We start from the raw sequence: 25,054 nt of genomic DNA, 5'->3' as shown, positions 1-25,054 counted from the left end.
AAATTCATAACTCTTACAGACACAAAATTTTCTGTAGAATTGGATTGCTTTTAACCATCTAAAAGAAGCCAGATTTACTCAGGACTGGCTATTCTGTAACATCAGTTCCACAGGAAATAAAATACTAAGAATGCTCCTAAAAACTATACAGATACAAACTGTTTGTTGAGCTCTTTCGAAGGGAGTGGATGGAGTGAGGGATATCTAAATAAAGATATCCCTTACTTGATGCTGGGAAGACGGAGAGAAAAAAAAAGGATAGAGTAGGAGAGCACTCCCTGACCCCCATTTTCATTTATGCTTTTCAAGAAAATATAAACCACTTTTTCTGGCATGGCAAAACTAAGCCTACCTCTGCAATTCAAACATTAGGGAACACTGATAAAAATACGGAGCCACTATTAGGAGTATTAACCCACAGGTAACACCAGCTATACTTTACTTTCAAGGAAGTTGCAATTACAACTAAGAAACAAAGGTGGTTAAATTGCTTCAAAAACAAAAAAGAAAATGCTGAATTCCTTAAAGGACTTCAGCCTTCAGAAGCTGGCTAGGAAAATTCAAATATAACCAAGTGGCACAACTAATTTAGGATTAGCTAACAATTGGCTGAGTTGCTGCAGGGCCAAGCAGAATGAGTACTTGAAGTCAAACCTAAATATTTAAAGATTTTTGCCTAAAGTCTACAGTGTTTTGCATTTAGAACAAACGAATTTCATTACAGGCACATGTTAATAAGACAAATGTGGCAGAACTGAGAACCTGTGTAACATTACAGTCTTGAGTCTCCTAGTAAATTACCCACTCTTGCTCTCCAAAGTATAGGTAGTTAAAACAAGAACAGGTTGAAAAGTATGCTTAGTAAGAGCACAGGGCCTACACTCACCTCTGTTTCAGGGCTGGGATTTCTGTGGGTTCTGGCTCAAGTATTTCATAGGCCAAGTTCACATCCTCTGTCTCCCGAAGCAATGCATAAATGGGCTCAATTTGTTCATTAAACCTTGCCAAAAGTGTGCGTGCATCTTTTTTGGGCATTGCTGATTCATCCTCTTCTACCTCTGTATGACAAAAAGTACAGCGGAAAGTTCCTACAGAGAAAATAAGTAGCTCAGGTCAGGGAGAAGACTTTAGCAGACAGTTGATACCTCCACCCTCCCCCAATATCTTATTATTAAAACTTTCAAATATACACAAAGGTTGAAAGAATTTCACAGTGAACAGCCATGTGAACACCATTTAGATTCTACAATTAGCATTTTGCTATTTATCACATATCTATCCATCTATCATTTTTGATGTATTTCAAAGTAATTTCATCTCTAACTTCAGCATAGTTTTTAATCACAATATTTCTAACATATATTTATTTTAACTTAAAGCCAAATTCTTTACAGCTTACCACAACTTATATCCTTTCTCGGCAGTTTTTCTCTTTTCTTTTTTTTCACATTACACATTTGGGCCTACATAATGCGGAAGGCCAAATAAATACCTAAAACCAAGAGTTTCTGGTCATCCTGAACATTGTCACAGGCTATTTTTAAAAATTTATTAACCATTTGTATCTAATCAATCCAATCTATTATGCTAAAACTCACATTCTTAAACATTACTTAACAGTCTATACCACTAGCCACACCTGGATTTCCAGTTTGGTTATTCTCAAAGACAGGAATATGCATCCTTCCTGAGTCAACTTACTTGAAAGATTAAAAGAGAACATATAAGTACTTAGTGTCTGGCAAATAGTTAAGTACTCAAACATTTAGCTATAAAAGGCCCCATGTATGATTGATACATAAAGAATGAACAACTGAGTGATCTCTACTTCAACATAACACTAGAGCCTACTGATATATTACCAGTATAATAATTTTCTTTACTGCCCCTCACACATAGCCAATAGCATGTAAATTATTTGTTCAAATACCCTAAAATACATCTTTCGATTGTCTAAATGCCACCTAATCTATATCTATCCCAAATAACTGAGAAAGAGAGAGAAAAGCAGCCCTTAACAGCTAGGAGGTGGCTCAGCACTCACAGCTAGACTTTGGCATTTTTCTGTCAAACAGGATCTCACAGATCACCAACATCAGACTATGATGGAAGTGAGGCAAACCCAATCCACTGTGGAATTGCGTCTGAGAACAGACAAAAGCAAGGACTCCATGCAAACCACAAAAAAATCCCATCTTGCACAAGTGACTGCTGCTTCTTTACCAATTAGTTTTAGCGTCACCCTGTTCTTGTCACCTCCTAGATAAGATTTATTAAGATACCCAATCATAGAATTTCCCCATTTCTTCACAGCATCCAATCCAAACGAAACCTTCATCACTTCCCTGAATCCTCCCCAAAATTAGCCAACAAAAGCCCACATTCTTCAAGTCTGTACAACATCATCTTACTGACATTTCATGGTTTCCCATGGTATGTGGCTTCCCTTGCTGTGGAAAGCATCAATAAACCTAACTTTGTTTACTACAGGTGTGTACCTGATAGTCTTTGACTAATGGTCACCAACATAAAGATTATAACTTAATCAAATATGGACAAGAATACTATTTACCAAAGTAAAGACAGGAAGAACAAGTTTTTTTTTTTGTTTTTGTTTTTAAGCAAAAGATATCAAATTGCTTTAAATATAAAAATGAATGTGTAGAAAGCCAACTTATTACAACTGCTAACCACTCAGCTCAAGAGAGGGGTTTAGACTACAAATTTAGATATGAGAACCAACAACCTATAGGTGGTAACTGAAGCCATATAGTAGATAGGAGCATCCGAAGAGATTAAAGAGAGTGAGAAGAGGCAGTTAAGGCATAAACTCAAGGAATGAGGAATCCTTGAGAAACAGAAATGGTGCAACCAGAGTGACAGGATGGTGTTTCAAGGAAATGGTATAGTCCTAATATTTCAAGGCCAACAAGAGTTGAAAACTAGCCTTTATATTTGGTAACAAAGGGTAAGAAGCAATCTTGGCTAGAGAGGTTTTAGGTAGAATGTTATATTATTCTCTAACTGTTCCAAGCTGTCTCAGCCTCTTCTCTTCAACAGAAGCAAGGAATATAATCATGTGGGGGCTTAAAAATAAACCACATAAAGTAGGGTTGAATATAGCTCTCAAATACCTGCTGAATTAAAAAACACACCAATGTGAGACTGGGACTTAAAGTGACTGTTGAAAAATAAGCACCTACAGAGACGATCAATGAGAACTAAGAATAGTTTGGAAGACAAGTTATCTAGTTCTGTAGTTTTCAAATATGTTTTTAAAGAAAGGAATCCCATTTCTCAAATGGAAAGGGGGTTAATATATAAACAGAAAAGCAAATGCTCTGGAGTAAAGTCATGAAACACAGCTAAGACAAAGGTCAATACTCCAACCCTCTCATTATCTGTTTTCAAAGCACCACAAACTGGCCTCCTCAATGCTTCCCATCAGGCACACTCTGCTGCAGAACCCTTGCACTGCTGTGCCCTCTACCCAGATGCCTTCCCTCCAAAAATCACATGGCTCATCTCCAAACTTACTTCAGTTCTTTACTCAGAAGCCATGAGTAAGGCCTTCCATAGCCAACATTATCTAAAATTTCAATACTGTCTTGTCCACTCAAACAATCTTACCCTCTTTCATTTTCTTTTCCCTTAGCATTATCATTATCCAACATGTTTTACTATTTATCTATCATTAAAAAGTCATGTTATACCTGAATTTAAAAAAAAATGTCCTCCCAAAAACCCCATTTCTCATTTCAAGACAATATGTACTCCAAACTTCAGCTTTAAGTAAACAAATCAACATGCTTGTCAGTGTAGCTCATCCTCGTAAAACAGCAGTGCTTTTATTTGGGGAAAAGAGAGAAAGACAGAGAACACTACTAATACCATTATTTCATAGAAGGACAATCTCAGAATGACAGTCCTTTAACTAGAGTAATTTATTTTCATGAAAAAGAATAGAGGGAAAAATAAAGTATATAGTCATAAGGCACCTGAATTCTAATCTCAGCTAAATTTAACAAGAGTTACTTACAGAAGGGCTGATTTTGCAGGTATGAAAAGAGCAGCTTTAAAACTATTATTAAGAACTGTGAAGGGTCTGAGATTTTACCCTACTTGTAAGCTAACAAGTTATTCTGCCAGTTTCATGGGTGCTGGCAGAAGACACAAGACCCCAGGTCAGAGACAAAGAACTTTACTACTCAAGGCAATAGCAGTAGCCAGTGTCAATATTTAAGCCAGTTCCCCATGCCCCAATTTCCATGGAGTGTGACAGAAGGGCCAGGTAACAATTATACATGCAATGGGTTGTGTTACAGGAAAGAAAACCTGAGCTTAAAAGGAACTCAAATATTTTAAATGGGCATAAGCATGCCCATTCTTTGCACTGAAGGGTGGCATTATCCTTACTGCACTAAACTCTATGTAAACATGCTCTGGAAGGAGACACGTTTTATACTGGACCATAAGCAAACCTGCTCTTTGCTCTGAAGAGAAATACTATCTGTCTTCCAAGGCAGCTCGCTACATAAACATCCTTGAAAATGATAGTCCAGGAAAAATGCAATCAGTCTGTATCTCTGCTCGCAAGACATGCATAACATGTGAGAGACCCATGGAGAACAGTCTCCCAATAATTACCACATCTAGCAAATATTACAAAAGGAAAAGCTAGCCTGACATCTCTGAGCCCTATGTTTATCACGAAAACATTAGTTGTAAATGAGAAGCCTGTCAAAGCCAAATGTAGAATTTCTTATTTTTCTTCTCGGACCCTAAAAAATCCAAGAAAAGTAAGAAATTTGACATTTTATGGAAAATGACTTAAGACTGGTTTAATACACCAGCAGCATTTTGTATACATTTCACTACGCATTATAAAAATGCAAATCAGTTTTCCTGAAATCAGAAGGGGCAAGTGGCAAGGGGCAGGAGGACATGGAAACCCAGCACATACTATGTACCAAGGAAGCACCCAAGTAACTGAGAGAGTGGTGGTGGCATACACAGACAGAACCAGTCATCAGGAAGCTTTAGCAGGGAAGAAAGATGTCTGGAGATAAATCAATCAGGGATCAGTGCAAAAAATAAAGTACATAAATGTTTTGGAGTTCAAAGAAGGAATGTGACTTCTAGCTGAGGGCACTAGGAAAAGCTTATCGAGAAGGTAAACCTTTTTGAGATAGAGTTTAGAAAATAAAAGATGACGAAGATGAAGGGGTAAGGGAACAGGACATTCTAGATCATCATAAGAGAAGTAGGGTGGTTGAAAAATGATGCTAGACTGCAATTTCAGTCTGATAGGAAAATACCAAAAAGAATGATAAAAAACAGAATTAACAAGATAAACTGGGGTGACCATAAGTGGATCTTGAATGATACGCTTCATTTTGACTTCATTCTTTAGTAATAGGAAAGCCACAGAAGGGTGTTAGGAAAGACCATGAAGTCATGAAAACTGATATTTACATATATTGATCTGCCTGAGTGGCTTGAGATGGCCTCCCAATAAGGCAGTTCTTAACTGAGTGACTGCATAAAAATCCCCTGTGGAATTTATACTCAGGCTCCATGCCAGAAATGCTGATCCCAGAGGTCTAGAGTTGGGCCCAGGAATGAGAATTTTTAAAGTTACACGAGGAATTCTGATGCCTACACCTGGTAGAGAGCTGCTATTAAGCAATATGATAAACATCCCAACTCTTCTTGTAACTAGACCATTCTACACTAAGTAGTGTGCATAGACTATACTACTCAAGAATGAGAGAAGAAACTGGAATTGAAACTCAGAGCTCTGCACAATTTTTCCCTTTTCACATATAAGATCAAGAAGGCAAAAACCAGAAACGGTGAATCCAAGGCACGCAAGGGGGAACATGCAAGCTAGATCTAAGAATGTGGCAACAGAGAGAAAATGAAGGCTACAAAGATTTTTTAGGCAAAGCTTGACAAATGATGGGATTAGGAAGAAAAAAGGAGTTCTATGACAACACATGTGTTTGATCAACTATACTCAGAAACCACAAAAAGAACTAAGAAAGCTATTTACAAATATTCCTATATATTCATCAGAAGCAAATCTATGCAATAATTCTATCCAAATCTGACATAAAAAGAAATGAACGCTTAAGAGGAGTTAAGTTTACCAAGTCATAGCTTGAAAACAAAAATCACTAAACTTGGATTCAAATACAAATCTGTCTCAAAAGACTAAATTCACTAATCCTGAATTATGCATTCCTTTTCCAACCTACTATCAGCCCTGCCAGCTACAATTTAGCAAACTTTTCCCATGTATATACATTAGCTTTATTTTTAAAAAATATTGAATGGGAGAAAAGATTTATAACAAATAATCTATTTAACAAACATAAGTGCCTGTCACATACCTTGCATAGTTGGCTGATTCTTAACCTATCAGGTTTGCCAAACAAATAAAAATAAATCCAACTGCAGATAACCAACAGGCATTGAAAGTGGGAAGAAAAAATATCTTTTATAAATAGTATTTCAAAGCTATATTTTAGGGTTATCTACTCAGTAGTATAGGAGTGTCCCAATTTTATGACTCAGGATTCTTCTACAGAAGCTAAGTTATCACTCCAAATGAGAAAAGAAATGGATACCTAATTGTGGAGATGAGGGGGACAGTGGCAGAAGAGGGGGGGAAAGGGAAAGAGTTCTACACCATTTTAATTTTAACTTTCTCCAAAATAATAAAAGTAAAAGCAAAAATGAATTGGCAGTGGGGAGGGTGGGGGGAAGGGATTGGTAACAACAATAAAAAAAAAACCAGTAATGCTCAGCAAAATTTGAAACTTGACATTTTTCCTTTGCTAAATACAGAAGAAAATTTAAGTGGTATATTTTATACCAGCCAAGGCCTTCAACTTAACTGCTTCCAACATACTACTCATTTTAACAAACATGTTACTCACTGTAATTATATGAGTATTCAGTCAAGAGAATAAATAAATACAAAAAAAGCCAACGCAAAAAAAAGAAAACCCCACCAAAAACTTGTTTATTCTCTTAAGTTTGACATGTATGTGGAAATGCATAATTGACAAAAAGGACATAGACCCATTATACTATGGGCAGAAGACATTATTAGTCAAACCCTCAATTAGTCATTACTTAGCATTGTATTTTTCTCTCCTCAGTCCAGTATATACAATGAATAAGCCATCAGCTAATGCCCACAATTCACTGACAAATATTTGCAAAGGCATTCGTTGCAACTGAAATATTCAGCCATTTTTCTCACAAATTTTTAAAAAATCAAAATAAGCTCAAATGCTTTGATATGGCACAGGGTGCTTCAGTGCTCAAGTGGGACTCATATTGCAGCCCATGTCCTCAAGGCTGGCCAAGGAAACAGGGAGGATCAAATGTCTGCTGCTGCAGAGCCCTCACCCCAGAACAGTGGGTTTGATATCCTCAGGGCTTCTGACATTCAGCCTTCCTAAGTTCAGCCAATCATCTTCTGAGCTACTTTCATGGCCCTCACATTCTAGTTGGGGGTAGTTAAGACACAAAAAAATCACATCAGTAGTATATAAATATTACGGGGGGAAAAAAGCAGGGAAGAAAGAAGGTGAAGGGAAAGGGGTGTTGCTCTATTATACAGGAAACTCAGGGCAGGCCTCTCTGATATAGTAAGGTATGAGCAGAGACTTAAAGATGGGAGCAAATCATGCAAATGTTTGGACAAGGGAAAATAGCATGCAAAAAGGCAAATAAAGTAAAGGCATGCCTGGTCACACAAAGCACAAATAAGGTGGCTGCTGTGAACATGGGAAGAGTGATAGAAATAGTCTCCAAAAGGTGAAATTGGGGAAGAAGCAACTAGAAGACTTTATAAATTCTGTTGAGGACTTTGACTTTTCTGAGGGAAAGAAGAAGCCTCTGTAAGATTTTTAACAGAAGAGTGGCATGCCCTGATATGCTAGAAGGAGCACTAGTTGCTATGACAAACGGTCTACACAGGAAGCAAGGGTGAAAGCAAGGGAACTACTTAAGAGAGCTTTGCAAAATCTAAGCAAGAGACAATGGCATGCATAATTTTTCTGGACAATCTTATGAAAAAACTGAATCCAAGTTTTTTACTCCCCTTCACTCAAAAAGCTTCCCGGAAAAAGAAAACAACAAAAGACACTTCAGAGTTCCACGTTAAAACTAAGTAGCTAGAAACAGAACTCCCAGGATTTTAGTGAGATAAGGAGGAAACTATAAAATTTCAAGACATAACACTAACATATATGATTAATTTTACTGCACTGTAAACATCCAACCACCACATAGCTTAGGAAGCATATTTAGATACTGTTTCCCCCTCCCACTGAATATTTTATGAAATACATAAAACCACCCCCCAAAATTCAATTTAGTTTGTCCTTCCTTAAATGGGAATTTATCTGGATTTGGTCTAATCATGCATCATTCCTCCATTCTGGAACTCATTATGAAGGGGAAAAAAGGTACAGTATTGAGGAGGAAGGGCAGAAAACAACAAACTGAAGGATAGTACATGGATAAATATTAAAGCTTGCAATAAATTATCTAAACTAGGCCCAAATCAAATTCATCTCAGCATGCAGAATCAAACTCATCTCAACTATCTGAAAGACAATAGCCAATAGAATATATATATATATATATATGGAAGGTAGTGAATTGGGGAGCTTGGAAAAATAAGCCAGCTTAAATAATTATTCTCCATTATGCCTGTGCATTTCTGAAGATGACATAATTAAACAGAGCATATTTTCTATATGAATACTATAACTGGGGGGGTTCCAATTCCTAACCAAGGCTTCTAAATTAACCCAAAGTGACTAACATAATCCTCTAAAACCAGTGATAAAACCCCCAAACTTCTCCATACTTTTAGAATGTCAAATACGTTCCAAATCAAAGAGTTAAGTATAAAATTAGAGTTGAGAGAAGCCATATATGGTATAGAATAGGATGAACTTACCATCTTACACATGCTAAAAGAAGGCCAACAATGGTTACAGGATTTGCCCAAGGTAACAGTTACTAACATGACTACGACTAAAAGCCCAGGGCTCTGGAATCTTAATATCCTGTTGTTTTACTGTCTTACAGCCACTGCTGAAAAGAAAACCCAAAAAACTTCTGGAAATGACATGAACACTGAACACACTGATTATGCAAAAGGACCCAACATAATAAGTGTTCTAAATAAAACCATACAATATTATGAGAAGTTGACCAAGCATTACTAACCATAAGCTGTTTTAACAAACTATTTAAGAATCACTTTGCATCAAAAGAGACAAAGAAGGCCACTACATAAAGGTAAAGAGATCAATTCAACAAGAAGAGCTAACTATCCTAAATGTATATGCACCCAGTAAAGGACCACCTAGATTCATAAAGCAGTCCTTAGAGACCTACAAAGAGACTTAGACTCCCACACAATAATAATGAGAGACTTTAACACCCCACTGTCAATATGAGACAGATCAACGAGACAGAAGGTTAACAAGGACACCCAGGACTTGAACTCAGCTCTAGACCAAGTGGACCTAATAGACATCTACAGATCTCCCCACCCAAAATCAACAGAATATACATCCTTCTCAGCACTAAATCGCACTTATTCTAAAATTGACCATATAATTAGTAGTAAAACACTCTGCAGCAACAGAAATCGCAACAAACTAACTGTCTCTCAGACCACAGTGCAATCAAATTAAAATTCAGGAATAAGAAACTCACTCAAAACTGCACAACCACATGGAAACTGAACAACCTGCTCCTGAATGACTACTGGGTAAATAATGAAATGAAGGCAGAAATAAAGATGTTACTTTGAAACCAATGACAACAAAGATATAACATAGCAGAATCTCTGGGACACATTTAAAGCAGTGTTTAGAGGGAAATTTACAGCACTAAATGCCCACAAGAGAAAGCAGGAAAGATCTAAAATTGACGCCCTAACATCACAATTAAAAGAACTAGAGAAGCAAGAACAAACAAATTCAAAAGTTAGCAGAAGGCAAGAAATAACTAAGATCAGAGCAGAACTGAAGGAGACAGAGACACAAAACACGCTAATGAATCCAGGAGCTGGTTCTTTGAAAAGATCAACAAAATAGATACACCGCTAGCCAGACTAATGAAGAAAAGAGAGAAGAATCAAATAGACACAATAACAAATGATAAAGGGGATATCACCACCAATGCCACAGAAATACAAATTACCATCAGAGAATACTATAAACACCTCTACACAAATCAACTAGAAAATCTAGAAGGAATGGATATATTCCTGGACACATACACCCTCCCAAGACTAAACCAGGAAGAAGTTGAATCTCTGAATAGACCAACAACAGGCTCTGAAATTGAGGCAATAATTAATAGCCTACCAACCAAAAAAAAAAAAGAGTCCAGGACCAGACGGATTCACAGCTGAATTCTACCAGAGGTACAAAGAGGAGCTGGTACCATTCCTTTTGAAACTATTTCAATCAATAGAAAAAGAGAGAATCCTCCCTAACTCATTTTATGAGGCCAGCATCATCTTCATACCAAAGTCTGGTAGAGACACAACAAAAAAAGAGAATTTCAAGCCAATATCCCTGATGAACATCAATGCGAAAATCCTCAATATAATACTGGCAAACTGAATCCAGCAGCACATCAAAAAGCTTATCCACCATGATCAAGTCAGCTTCATCCCTGGGATGCAGGGCTCGTTCAACATATGCAGATCAATAAACGTAATCCATCACATAAACAGAACCAACGACAAAAACCACATGATTATATCAATAGATGCAGAAAAGGCATTCGACAAAATTCAACAGCCCTTCATGCTAAAAACTCTCAATAAACTAGGCATTGATGGAATGTATCTCAAAATAATAAGTGCTATTTATGACAAACCCACAGCCAATATCATACTGAATAGTCAAAAACCGGAAGCATTCCCTTTGAAAACTAGCACAAGACAAGGATGCCCTCTCTCACCACGCCTATTCAACATAGTGGTGGAGGTTCTGGCTAGGACAATCAGGCAAGAGAAAGAAATAAAGGGTATTTGGTTAGGAAAACAGGAAGTCAAACTGTCTCTGTTTGTAGATGACATGATTATATATTTTAAAAACTCCATGGGTTCAGCCCAAAATCTCCTTAAGCTGATAAGCAACTTCAGCAAAGTCTCAGGACACAAAATCAATGTGCAGAAATCAAAAGCATTCCTACACACCAATAATAAACAGAGAGCCAAATCATGAGTGAACTCCCATTCACAACTGCTACAAAGAGAACAAAATACATACGAATCCAACTTACAAGGGATGTGAAGGACCTCTTCAAGGAGAACTACAAACCACTGCTCAACGAAATAAAGGAGGACACAAATGGAAGAACATTCCATGCTCAAGCATAGGAAGAATCAATATCATGAAAATGGCCATACTGGCCAAGGTAATTTATAAATTCAATGCTATCCCCATCAAGCTATCACTGACTTTCTTCACAGAATTGGAAAAAACTACTTTAAATTTAGTATGGAAGCAAAAAAGAGCCCACATAGCCAAGACAATCCTAAGCAAAAAGAACAAAGCTGGAGGCATCACACTACCTGACTTCAAACTATACTACAAGGCTACAGTAACCAAAACAGCATGGTACTGGTACCAAAACAAATATATAGACCAATGGAAGAGAACAGAGGCCTCAGAAATAACACCACACATCTACAACTATCTGATCTTTAACAAACCTGACAAAAACAAAGAAAAGGGGAAAGGATTACCTACTTAATAAATGGTGCTGGGAAAACTGGCTAGCCCTATGGAGAAAGCTGAAATTGGATCCCTTCCTTACACCTTATAAAAAAATTAACTCAAGATGGATTAAAGACTTAAATGTAAGACCTAATGCCACAAAAACCCTAGAAGAAAACCTATAGGCAATACCATTCAGGACATAGGCATGGGCAAGGACTTCATGACTAAAACACCAAAAGCAATGGAAACAAAAGCCAAAATAGACAAATGGGATCTAATTATACTAAAGAGCTTCTACAGAGCAAAAGAAACTATCATCAGAGTGAACAGGCAACCTACAGAATGGGAGAAAATCTTTGCAATCTACCCATCTGACACAGGGCGAATAACCAGAATCTACAAAGAACTCAAACAAATTTACAAGAAAAAAACAAACGACCCCATCAAAAAGTGGGTAAAGGATATGAACAGACACTTCTCAAAAGAAGACATTTATGCAACCAACATATGCATGTACAGCATAGATGACATATGAAAAACTGCTCATCATCACCGGTCATCAGAGAAATGCAAATGAAAACCACAATGAGATACCATCTCACACCAGTTAGAATGACAATCATTAAAAAGTCAGTAAACAACAGATGCTGGAGAGGATGTGGAGAAACAGGAATGCTTTTACACTACTGATGGTAGTGTAAATTAGTTCAACCATTGTGCAAGACAGTGCGGTGATTCCTCAAGGATCTAGAACTAGAAATACCATTTGACACAGGGATCCCATTACTGGGGGTATACCCAAAGGATTATAAATCATGCTACTATAAAGACACATGCACACATATGTTTATTGTGGCACTATTCACAATAGCAAACACTTGGAACCAACCCAAATGACCATCAATGATAGACTGGATTAAGAAAATGTGGCACATATATACTATGGAATACTATGCAGCCATTAAGAAGGACGAGTTCATGTCCTTTGCAAGGACATGGATGAAGCCAGACACCATGATTCTCAGCAACCTATCACAAGGACAGAAAATCAAACACCGCATGTTCTCACTCACAGGTGGGAGTTGAGTAAGAACACGTGGACACAAGGCGGGGAACATCACACACCAGGGCCTGTCAGGGAGTGGGAGGCTCAGGGAGGGATTAGCAGGAGAAATACCTAATGTAAATGACAGGTTGTTGGGTGCAGCAAGCCAACATGACACATGTATACCTATGTAACAAATCTGCATGTTGTGCACATGTACCCCAGAACTTAAAAGTATAATAAAAAAATAAATAAAAAATTTTAAAAAGAAAATAAAAATGGAATCACTGTGCATTGTTAGATTTCTAAAGGGCTTCTGAGGGATGGTGTTAGGGATACAAGGTAACAGAACTGGAAGGATAAGCAAAAACTTCATAGTTTCTCTGTTATGACAGAGAAAATTGGTGGGTAAGTGGAAAAGTCACAGAGAAGAAAAACTAGTTTGCCATTTTAGTTTACATAGCTCTCTACTATTTGTGTCTTTACCAAGTTTTCATTCATATATTACTTATTTTATTTTATTACACAGAGTTTCGCTCTGTTGCCCAGGCTGGCAGTGGCATGATCTCGGCTCACTGCAACCTCTGCCTCCGAGGTTCAAGCGATCCTTGTGCCTCAGCGTCCAAGTAGCTGGAACCACAGGTGTGCGCCACCATGCCTAGCTTTTTGTATATTTAGTAGAGACGGGATTTCACCCTGTAGGCCAGGCTGGTCTTGAACTCCTGACCTCAGGTGATGCGCCCACCTCAGCCTCCCAAAGTGCTGGGATTACACACGTTGAGCTACCACTCCCGGCCATATATTACTTATGTACTTTTAAAAGAAAGAAAACGAATGCCATATTGAACTCTCCAAAAACATTCAACTCGCTCTTAATCAATATGCAGAAACTATACAGTCATTGCTGGGCTTTTCTGAAAGCATTATCAAGTCCTTTTTCGCAATTTTTATAACTTATAATGTTCAGGGGAATATCTATTAAAACATAATTTTGAAGTCTCGAAAAGTCACCTTTTAGTCTCATTCCTAAACTTTATTTTCATAAAGCAAATTTCTTCAGTTTAACTGGGCAAGGGAAAATGTATAGAAAAAGGAGTTGCTATTAGCAAACAGTAGCACGCATGACAGGAACATAGTTTTACATTACATTTAATTATTTTACCTATAATAAAAAGAAATTCGAAAAATTATCTTTTAAAAATTCACCACAGAACACATAACACTGCAAAATACTCATTCATCTGCATGCAAAAGAAAAATCAGATTTAATGTTTTTGAAATTCAGAATCAAATGTATCAATGATTTACACAACAAAACCTCACCCTCCAAAATTCAATTTAATCAATAAAATTGGCTTCTCCTTCCTTAAATAGGAATTTACCTGGATTTGTTCTAATCATGCATCATTCCTCGATTCTGGAACTTATGATAAAGGGGAAAAAAGGTACAATGTGGGGGAAGAAGGGTAGAAAACAACAAACTGAAGGATGGTACATGGACGAATATTAAAGCTTGCAATAAATTCTCTAAATTAGGCCCAAATCAAACTCATCTCAACTATCTGAATGACAATAACGAATAGAATATTGCATCAAAACCCAAAGCATCAAAACCAGAAAGCAACTCTTCACAAATAAGCAAATAAATTAGCTCTTATGTCATTGGCATTGAAATACAAAAAAGATAAAAGATTTTTTGTTTTGTTTTGTTTTTTGAGACGAAGTTTCACTCTGTCGCCCAGACTGGAGTGCAGTGGTGCAATCTCAGCTCACCGCAACATCTGGCTCCTGGGTTCCACGGATTCTCCTGCCTCAGCCTCCCAAGTAGCTGGGATTACAGGTGCGCTCCACCATGCCCAGCTAATTTTTGTATTTTTAGGAGAGACAGGGTTTTGCTATGTCGGCCAGGATGGTCTCGAACTCCTGACTTCAAACAATCTGCCCACCTTGGTTTCCCAAGGTGCTGGGTTTACAGGCATGAGCCACTGCAGCCAGCCAAAATGTTGTTTTTTAAAAAAAGTTCTCAAATCCTCAAAATCAAAAGCAGCAGAATTTTAAAAAATCAGACCTAAAGGTTCTGGGGGGGAAGGGTAGAAGAGCAACGATACTTGTTCCTATCTTTCCAGAACTTGTTTTTATATGTATTTTAACTTATTCTAATAAACACCCCCCTCTCTTGCTCCCCCCACTCCCCAATCCATACCTTTGAGCTTTGTGGCATAATTGTCTAATTAACCCATGCTGGGTAAGATTCCAAAGACTGAGAACTCAGCAACTGAGCAAAACAACCTTGGAAAGATTTCTTGTTTGTGTTTTTAGCACTTCAGGAATTGAAAACACTGCTTATAAGACACCTCCTGTCCTGGCAGTAACAAATGCTGGCAAGCATGTGGAGGAAAGGGAACTGTCGTACACTGCTGGCGGGAATGTAAATTAGTATAACCACTATGGAGAACAGTTTGGAGGTTCCTCAAAAAACTAAAAATAAAGCTACCATATGATCCAGTAATCTCACTGCTAAGTATATACCCAAAAGAAAGGAAATCAGTATATCAAAGAGATATCTGCACTCCCATGTTTGTGGCAGCACTGTTCCCAATAGCTAAGATTTGGAAGCAACCTAAGTGTTCATCAACAGATGACTAGATAAAGAAACTGTGGTACACATACACAATGGAGTACTATTCAGCCACAAAAAAGAATGAGATTCAGTCATTTGCAACATGGACGGAACTGGAAATCATCATGTTAAGTGAAATAAGCCAGGCACAGAAGGATCAACATTGTACATTCTCACTTATCTGTGGGATCTAAAAATCAAAACAATTGAATTCAGGGACATAGAGAGTGAAAGGATGGTTACCAGAAGCTGGAAAGGGTAGTAGGGATGGGGGATGGCTAACTAGTACAAAAAAAGAGTTAGAAAGAATGAGTAAGACTTACTATTTGATAGCACAACCAGGTAACTATAGTCAATAATTATACATTTAAAAATAACTAAGAGTATAATTGGATTGTTTGTAACACAAAAGATAAATGTTTGAGGGGATGGATACGCCATTCTCCATGACGTTATTATACATTGCATGCCTGTATCAAAACAGCTCATGTACTCCATAAACATAAACACCTACTTAGCCACAAAAAAATTTCTTTTAATTAAAAAAAATTTTAAAGGTATCTCCTATCCTAAGTAGAAAGAGATGAAGACAGGAAAAAGTAGCCTGCCCTATGAAGGCAAACTCTTTAATTGAGTCTCACAAATACAGAATCCTAATAATTTTTAAATGTTAGGGTAAGGGAACAGAAAAGGAATCCCAATGAATGAGGCCATCAGGAAACGGATCTGTCCAAATCAAAAAGCTTTATCTGTAGACACAAGCCAAGAAGGGGCTCATATAATTTAACTCCAAACTTACATATGAACATCTTAAGTAGATACCAAGTTTACTTGACTATTCCAAGTGACTCAGAGCTCATCGCTAGAAGAGAACTATTCAATTGTTGGCTGTTTTAAATTTAAGAGTTATTTATTAGAGACTTACTTAATTATCAAAGACTTCTTTATTGCTAATCCTAAAATCTGTTGCTAAGTCTTTCCATGGAGCCAAACAAAACAAGGTGAATCTCCGTGAGAAGTGTCATATTCTCCCTTAATAGTAAATCTAAAACAGTCTAGCAATGTATATACCCCTAAATTTATTCATTATTACATTATAAGATCTTCCAAATCCAAGAGTACAACACAGGCATGTACATTGCACCCACATACACATTATTTGATGAGTTGAACTAGATAATCTCTCAATTTCTATTTCTAAAATTTTATTAAATATACATTTATAAGATTCCTTTTTAAAAAAATTTAAATTATCTCATGTCAAAATTTAAAATGTGACTCCTAGGTCTCTAGGTGAATGCAGTAAAAGGGGCTCCCAAATTATTTCCAATTCAAACATCTAACAATTCCACTCCACTCACCCACAGTAAAACTACAATGCCATATATGTTTTTAGAGAAGCTCTAAAATTGTATTTTTTTGCCCAATATTCCCACTGCCAAGAATTCATAAGGAAAAATGTGAACAGGAATAACATGCTATATATACGAAAGTATTCAAAGCATCTTATCTATACCAGCAAAAAATAGATACCACCAGAGTGCCCAAAAGGACGGGAAAGCAAAATGGGAAAAAATTACACCTATTAAAACAGATTTTGAACACTAGATAGAAACAGGAGAGTTTAGTACATTAAGAAACTAAGAGATCATAAACTATTCTAAGCTATGATTGTAATTGTAGGTAATATGTAAAAGGCTGGTGGCTTTGTGAGTGATTTTTTTCTCTTCAAATTTGTCTCTGGCATTATGGTTGCATAATTTTTAAACTAAAAACGGAAAATATAAAGCTATTTCCAAATCATCTAACCTTAACATCTAAAAAGAGATAAGATCCCCCTCTCCCCCTCAGGAGAAGCATGCTGTTGAACTTAACTTAGAAGTGCCATTAACTCAATCACCCATGGCTGAGACTGCTAAAATAGAAATACTTAAGTCTATTTAAACGGTCAGGAAGCTTGCTAAATCTAAAACACGCATTTATGAAACACAAGATGTTATTTTGCTGATTCATTGAGAGATTTCATGTCATGTTTTTGTTTTGATTACATAATCCTCCCATATTTTAGAAACTTAAAACAGCTGGTTTTACCTTAATGATTAAGCTTCTGAGGGACTAGTGTGCAAAGAATAGGTTATTCCATTTTAATAAATAATGTATCTATACATCTGAAGAGTTCAACCCAGAAATACCAAAAGCAAATCTAAATGGAAAGTATGGAGAAAATCTACAATCTTTAGGAAAAGTAGAGATGGAGTAGGGAAAAGTGGTAAACTGAAGTAGGAAGATCGATGGCTTATGTGTGAATTAACAACGGTAAACAATCCTTGCTGGGCTGTTTCCTCAGTCCAGAATTTGCAGGTGGTCCTCAGGAGCTCATCTAGGAGTTACTACCCTTTGTCCTGTGGCAGAGAGTTGCCCACACACTGGAGTTAAGCACTTTCTGTCAGGGAAAACAGTAAAGTCTAACAGGCTGCAAATCCAATTCCTGCGCATCCCCTAATTGCTCACGCACACCACAAGTCAATCTGAGAACTACTGAAAAGAAATGCAGGTAGAAGGCCATTAAATACTTCCATCACTTGATGAGAAATATTATCGATCTCCTCTAGCAACCAGGAAACTGGATTTGTACAGGACTGGGCTTAGAAAGAAAACTGCAATCTACCAATTTAGACAAAGTATAATTATCACAGCAGAAAAAGTTCCCTCCTACCTTACTGCACACACCAAATTTTTATTGCCCATCTTCCTCATAATGGGGTGGGAGTAGAGAAGAGAGAGATGAATACTGAGCAAAACAAGAAAGAATAATAAAGAAAAATACAAAGATTTCTAAAAGGAATGTATAGACCAAAGGAGGTTGTTGGGTATTAACAGTTTAAAAACAAAACAAAACAAAAACAAAACTCACAACATCAGAACTGGCAAGCAACTGGGGCCTAATATTGCCTAATCAGCACATTTTCCCCTTAAAAGAGCATCTAAATGAAAAGCCACATTACAATAAAAAGGCAAGTATGTTCTCAGAATGAGGGTCCCTAATGATTATAAATTTTTAATCATAATACCTCAGGCTTCACTGTAGGACATAACTGCCAATTAAGTCAAGCATTAGTGTTGGCTGATGAGGGCACCCTCCCCTGAGTGACATCAAGATTAAGTGACTTATTCTTGTTCTCAGGTACCCCTTCTTTTCATCTTCATGCTGACCATAGCCCTCACATTAAAAATAGTCTTTGTTCACACTGGTCACAACTCAATTGTTTCAGTTTTAGCTTTATTTCATAAACTACTTTCATGCCCTCTACCCTAACTCCTTGATTCAAGTCACCTGGACTGTACCAGAATGTTAGGCCATCTCTTCCACAGGCCATCTATTGAGTTCAACTAGTTTCATTCAGAATCTAGGTGAAATTCAAGAATATCATGATCAATCTCCTAAATACTGATATATAAGTAGTGAAAATCATCTCCTTTTGGAAAGTTTCATTAAATTAAATATGACTCAAATGACAAATAAATGTAGTAGAAGCATGTTATTTTAGATTGCTCTAACGGACTGGATAACACCTTCTACTGTGGTCAAGAGTGATGAAGCCTCCACTGTTAAAACCAACATCTGTAGAGAATTACAAAACCAAACCCAGACCTCCTGTAAGAAATCTGTTAGAGTGAATGGCAAGAATCATGAGACTTTTCTAGTCTATTTTGAAGAGCTCAAGATATATTCTACAACCTTTCTCTATAGAACACTCAAGCAATTCTCATACTGAGGATGGTTAAGGCTTTCTTATAATTAAGATCTCTCCTTGTGGAGTCCTTTCAAGGTAAAGAGCTAGGCTCAGACAAATTAAATGTTTAATTATGAATTCTTTAAATTCATCCAAAATCATTGCCTCATAGTAAGAAAAAAAAGGTCACAGATTGTTTCTGGCTCTTTTTGTCATAACCTTAATTTATATTGGGGTTATTTCCCGCTTAAAAAAATTTTTTTTAATTATTTAAAATGTACCATATATAACATAAAAATCAGAAAATAAAACATACACAGAAATCTGTACTTTTGTACGACAAAATATTTCATGGGTCAAAGTTTAAACTTTCAGATGAAGTTTTTAAAAAGACAGATCTATGAACTAAAAAGCAGCCTATACTCCTGAATTCAATCATAACAAAATGACTTAATCTAATAGCATTGAGTCCTTCTATAGATTTTTACCTATAGAAAATAAGACAAAATTGATCCATTGAGTATTTAGCAAAACTAGTCTCTTTTTATTGTGTAAACAGATAACAAGATAAAATAACTATATAACTGAGAACTTTAAAGTTTCTCATGTTTATGTTAGAGATATTGTACTTTCAGAAAATGTATTTTCAGAAATATGCAGAAAATACATATTATATTTACAGAAAAATTTCTAAATTATGTTAAAAATCCTTAAAACTATTCAATCAAATCAGGCCAATTATATATCTTGTTGACAATTTTCTTCCAATAATAATGTGTATCTAAAGGACACTAAATGTCTTACCTTGGAAAGAATTCCCCTCTTATTTCATCTGGCTAACTCTTATTTTAGGTCTCAAACGTTAACTTCTTCCAGAGGCCTTCCCCAAATCCAGATTACATGCCCTAGTTATATACTCCTGATACCACTTTCTACTTTCACTAACAAAGCATTTAAATACACTGTATTGCAACTGTCTAGAGATCAAAAATAAAATTAGAACAGCCTCAAAGTGGTAGAGAAATCAACCCTTCAGAGCAGACTGCAGTTGTAAACAAGGCAGGGTGGGCCGAGGTAGGAGGGCCATAAGTGAGAAACTCCCTTCTGAAGGAGAAAGCCTTTGCAAAGGCTTCTCAAAGTAGTGCGACAGCCAAACAGGACAGTAAGACTGACTGTATGCTGTGACTTACACTGATCCATTCACTTTTATAATATATATGATGGTTTAAAAATTAGATGAGTCAATTTAAGAAAAAGGGTAGTACACACTTTATTTTAAAGATTCACAAACTGGATAAACCTCACCTGTCATAGGATCAAAGAGCTGATTAGCTTCTAAGTCTGTGAAAGTACTACAACAGACAGGACATTTGAAGGAAGCCCGGTTGGTCGAATCTCTCTCATCGGTCTCAATCCTCCTTCTCATGTGGTCCAATTTATATTTTACCACATTAACAAGAGTACGATAATTGATGAAGTAGTAGTTATGGCGAGTGGTTTTCCCGTCTGCAGCAGTCTCTACCCTCATTCTGCATTTGATAAACTTGTCTCCCTTTAAATTATTCAAAACTGATCGAAGTTGCTTCCGATCAAACTTGAGCAGCTCCAGCATATCCTCCTCTTTCACACAGGGGTTCCTGATCAAGATGTCCAAGGCCAAGGCATGCTCAATGCCATAAAATCCCCGGATCACATACTTGGCTAACCGCTTCAATGCTGCTGGAACTTCAGTGAGGACATCTGGGTCTGCCATCTTTAGCAACGAACTCCAACTTTAAATATACTGAATTCAGAAAAAAATAGAAAATTAGCCAGGTATAAAAACATGGTAATCATATCCACTATTCTTGCAGTGCCAGAGAAGTACTCAAAGAGTTTTAAAACATTTCTAATACCTAAGCATTGAACAGAGCAGAACAAGATTTTCCTCTAGAGTGCACAAAAGATTACACCCAAAAAGTTTTACATATTTCTTAAATAGCTACTTTTATGATCTAGAGTATGTTTGATTAAAAAGTAACTTATTATTTATAAAACAATATATTATGTCAAGTCTACTTTACTTCAGAAGAGAAACACAAAGCTACATGAAATGCTCATTATTCTTTGGGAATGCTGGAAACCCTGAGAAAACTAGCAGTTAGCATTTCCTAAAAGTGTCTTTGTTTCCTTTCTTGAGTAAAATTTTTCTACCAAGATTCTAGGATATTTTACATACTCATGCTTTCACAATAAAATCACAACAAACCAATAAACACATAAGTAATCACCACCTGGGGTGTTTGACAAAATCATTAACTGTTGTAAAACTGAAAGAAAGTAATACTTAGATCCAGATAGTTTTACCAACCTTGAAAAATTAAATCTGATAATCAAGGAAAGACCATCCAGTCCTTAAAAAGGTAGAAAATGAGGGAGGGAGAGCAGCCCAAAATATTCTTAAATACTGAATCCCTTAACAAAGCAGAAACTAAGTGTATCTCATTTCCATACCATGACCCAGAAAGCTGTCTTCTCAAAGCCCATGTTGGCATGTGGTCTAATTTAAAAACCTGGGCTTCTGGAGGTGGAGGTTGCGGTGAGCCAAGATTGCGCCACTGCACTGCAGCCTGGGCCAACAACAGCGAAACTCAGTCTCCAAAAAAAACAAAAAACAAAAACCTGGGCTTTGAAATTCAGAGCACCAGCCTGTGTTTTGGTAACTCTGTAATCCTGAGCAAATCCCTTAAACAATTTCAAGCCACATTTTACTCTCTAAGATATATAAGGATAGTATCAACTACCTCAATGGAGTTGTTGTGATTAATAAGAATGTAATTAAAGTGCTTAGGAAGGACAGCTTCCATATCAACTTAATATGTTCCAAACTAAAAATGGCTAGACTATCCACATAGATTAAATCAAGTTAAATTTCCCTAGCCCACAGGGAATTTTTTTTTCTTTTAATAGAGACAGGTGCCCTGTTGCCCAGACTAGAGTTTAGTAGTGTGACTTGGCTCAATGCAGTCTCAACCTCCTGGGCTCAAGCAATCCTCCCACCTCAAACTCCCCGGTAGCTGAGACTACAGGTGGACACCACCATGACTGACTAATTTTTGTATTTTTTGTAGGGACAGGGTTTCACCATTTTGCCCAGGCTGGTCTCGAACTTCTGGGCTCAAGGGATCCACCCATGTTGGGGGCTTCCTAAAGTGCTGGGATTATAGATGTGAGCCACCACACCCAGCACAGGATAATGTTTTTTTTGTTGTTTTTTTTTTTTTTTTGAGACAGGGTCTCAGTCTGTCACCTAGGCTGGAGTGCAGTGGCGCGAGCTCAGCTCACTGCAACTTCTGCCTCGCGGGTTCAAGCGATCCTCCTGCTTCAGCCTCCTGAGTTGTTGGGACTATAGGCGTGTACCACCACACCTGTCTAATTTTTGAATTTTTAGTAGAGACAGGGTTTCACCATCTTGGCCAGGCTCCACATGATAATTTTTAACAGACATCCCACTGAACTATTTCATGGAGAATCATGTTCTGTTATTAACACTAGTTTCAACTGACCTTTTTATTTGAAATCAATGGTTATCAACCCCAACAGATTTAATATTCTTTTTATAAGAAATATTTTGATATCCATAGTACCATACTATAAGGAAACTCTACACACCAATCTATGCACATATTTTGGGGGGAAAATATAAGGCCCTTCGTGTAATAAAGGAAAAGTCAGTCAAAAGAAAACATGTACTTTAGGTTATAAATACTCAGGTATGACTATATATTATAAGATATAACAAAGTAGCACCTAGATCCAAATCTGTGAATCTAGAGCCTTCCTGCTACCCCAGGGCTTAAGGATGCCCGGCAAGTGCCTGGGCTCCACACCAAAGTAGTACCACAGCATACTACCGGACACACTTTGCTCTTCCTCTCAGTTTGATCTATACATTGTACTTGAACCCAGTTTTGGTTTTTTGTTGTTTTACATCAACAGTTGTCAGTACACAACATATGGCTTCTGAAACATTCAACAAAGAACAGCAAAAAAATGTCAACAGAACCTGTTTCCAGGATTATTTCCTACCATTGTATTCTCCTTCCCTGCTCCATACATGCCATGTCCCAGACTAATAGTTCTCAAGCCTGGTTTTAAGGCAGAATCATCTAGGGAATGTTTTAAGAATACTGACCATGGGCCCCATTCCTAAAGGTTTTGTCTCAGGTGGTTCAGGGCGGCCAGATTTGGCATCACACAAATTTTTAAAGCTCTTTAGGTGGCTCTACTATGCAGCAAAAGTACCTAATATATATCCTGCCAATGCTCATCCTGCATGGAGAGGTCCCTGTGCCACTTATCGCTCAGCCTGTTTCCTTGGCCTAAAACACCCTAGGGAGCCGTGAAGACTAAAGTCAGGGAGCGATGTGAAGACTTTACAATCCAACAGTTTTGGGGTTTAAATCCCAGTTCCAGTATTTCTTAGCCCCCACGACCCCAGAAAATTTTCAGACTCAGTTTCTTTATATATAAAAAGTGATTAGGCCAGGTGCAGTGGCTAATACCTGTAATTGTAACACTTTGGGAGGCCGAGATGGGGGGACTGTTAGAGTCCAGAAGTTGAAGACCAGCCTAGGAAACACAGTAAGACCCTACCTCTACAAAAATTTTAAAACTTAGCCAGGTATGGTGCCATGCACCTGTAGTACCAGCTGAGGTGGATCAACTGAGCCAGGTCAAGGCTGCAATGAGCCATCATTGAGCCACTGCACTCTAGCCTAGGTGACAGGACATGACCCTCAAAAAAAAAAAAAAAAAAAGGGTGATTAATGGTCTCCAGCTCACACATTTAATGTATGAACTCAGTGAGATAATTAAAGCAAAGTGTTCTGCTTTCAGGGCTAGCATAAGAGTTCAATTAAGTACTGGCATTCATAATTCATAATAAATCCCCTATTTAGAAAATTGACTCTTATACCGATATGAAGAATGGACTCAAGTGGGTGAAGGTGGAGGCAGTGTGGAAGTATTGGGGGTATAAAATCAAACTAAGGAAGAAGGCAAAAAATTGCGAGAACAGAATGAATGAAAGTTATTACAGAAAAAAAAAAAAATCACAAGGACCCAACAAAATATGAGAGTAGGAAAAATCTTAAATAGCTCTGTTTTGAGCCAGTGTAGCTAGGAAAAGTACTGCCATGAGAAATAGGTGACACTTGAAGAGGAGCAGATATAGAAGAAATGAGGAAATCATTTTTAGAAGTGTCTTTGAGGAAATATCATAGGATATTCCTCTGAATATATCCAGCAGGTAGCTGAACAAATGAAACTAGAGCTTAGGAATGAAATGAAGCTGTGCCACCTTGTTCAAAATCTCTGCATTCTAAAATCCTCCTTCCTGACCACTAACTTCTCTCCTCCACCACTTCCCACTCACACTGAATCTCCTTACTCAATCTCTAGAGGTCTTAGGTAAGAATTCTCAAACTGGCAGCCCCCCCATGCATTGTTTCACCCAAAGAAATGTTTCAAAATTTTTCTGAATTAGTTGTCAACATTTAAAAATTGTAAGAGTTCACATAAATTTCAACTTCCAGCTCCTCCTGAAAAATTGGAAATATCTGAGGAAAAAGTGAGCCCATGTTCCCACATGGAAACAATAAGCTGAAGACGAATAGCAGCTGGCATTATTAGGGAAGGGGTATGGCTGGTCTCTGGAGACTTCAGAGCGTGGTACCTCCTAGGACCTTTGTTTCTTCCTTTGATCTTCATAGTCTATGAGTCATATCCCAGCCTCACCTCCCTACCCCAGTCCAGACCCACGTGTATTTTAATCATATAAACATTTAAGGACTACTGTGCACCAGGCACGGAGCTAGAGAAACAAGAGTTGAAAAGA

The 25,054-nt window shown here is 37.3% G+C and overlaps 1 protein-coding gene across 2 annotated transcripts in view; it reads right to left on the bottom strand.

Annotated features, from left to right (window-relative positions):
• GTF2E1 (general transcription factor IIE, polypeptide 1, alpha 56kDa) overlaps positions 1-25,054 on the bottom strand; it is a 37,819-nt gene that overhangs the window by 11,573 nt on the left and 1,192 nt on the right. Inside the window, exons 2-4 of one of the 2 annotated variants that reach the window (XM_011940655.1) lie at positions 21,527-21,733; positions 20,482-20,959; positions 887-1,088 (exon numbers count right to left, since the gene is read on the bottom strand). In XM_011940655.1, the coding sequence (XP_011796045.1) occupies positions 887-1,088; positions 20,482-20,929 (650 nt within the window). In that variant the 5' untranslated portion in view covers positions 20,930-20,959; positions 21,527-21,733. The remainder of the gene's footprint in view (positions 1-886; positions 1,089-20,481; positions 20,960-21,526; positions 21,734-25,054) is intronic. The other variant, XM_011940654.1, reaches the window with a different exon arrangement.

Source organism: Colobus angolensis, unplaced genomic scaffold (assembly GCF_000951035.1).
Source record: "Colobus angolensis palliatus isolate OR3802 unplaced genomic scaffold, Cang.pa_1.0 Scaffold190, whole genome shotgun sequence".
NCBI classification, from domain to species: Eukaryota; Metazoa; Chordata; class Mammalia; order Primates; family Cercopithecidae; genus Colobus; species Colobus angolensis.
Note: the sequence above shows the minus strand (reverse complement) of the source record. Positions and strands in the feature narration are given on the sequence as shown.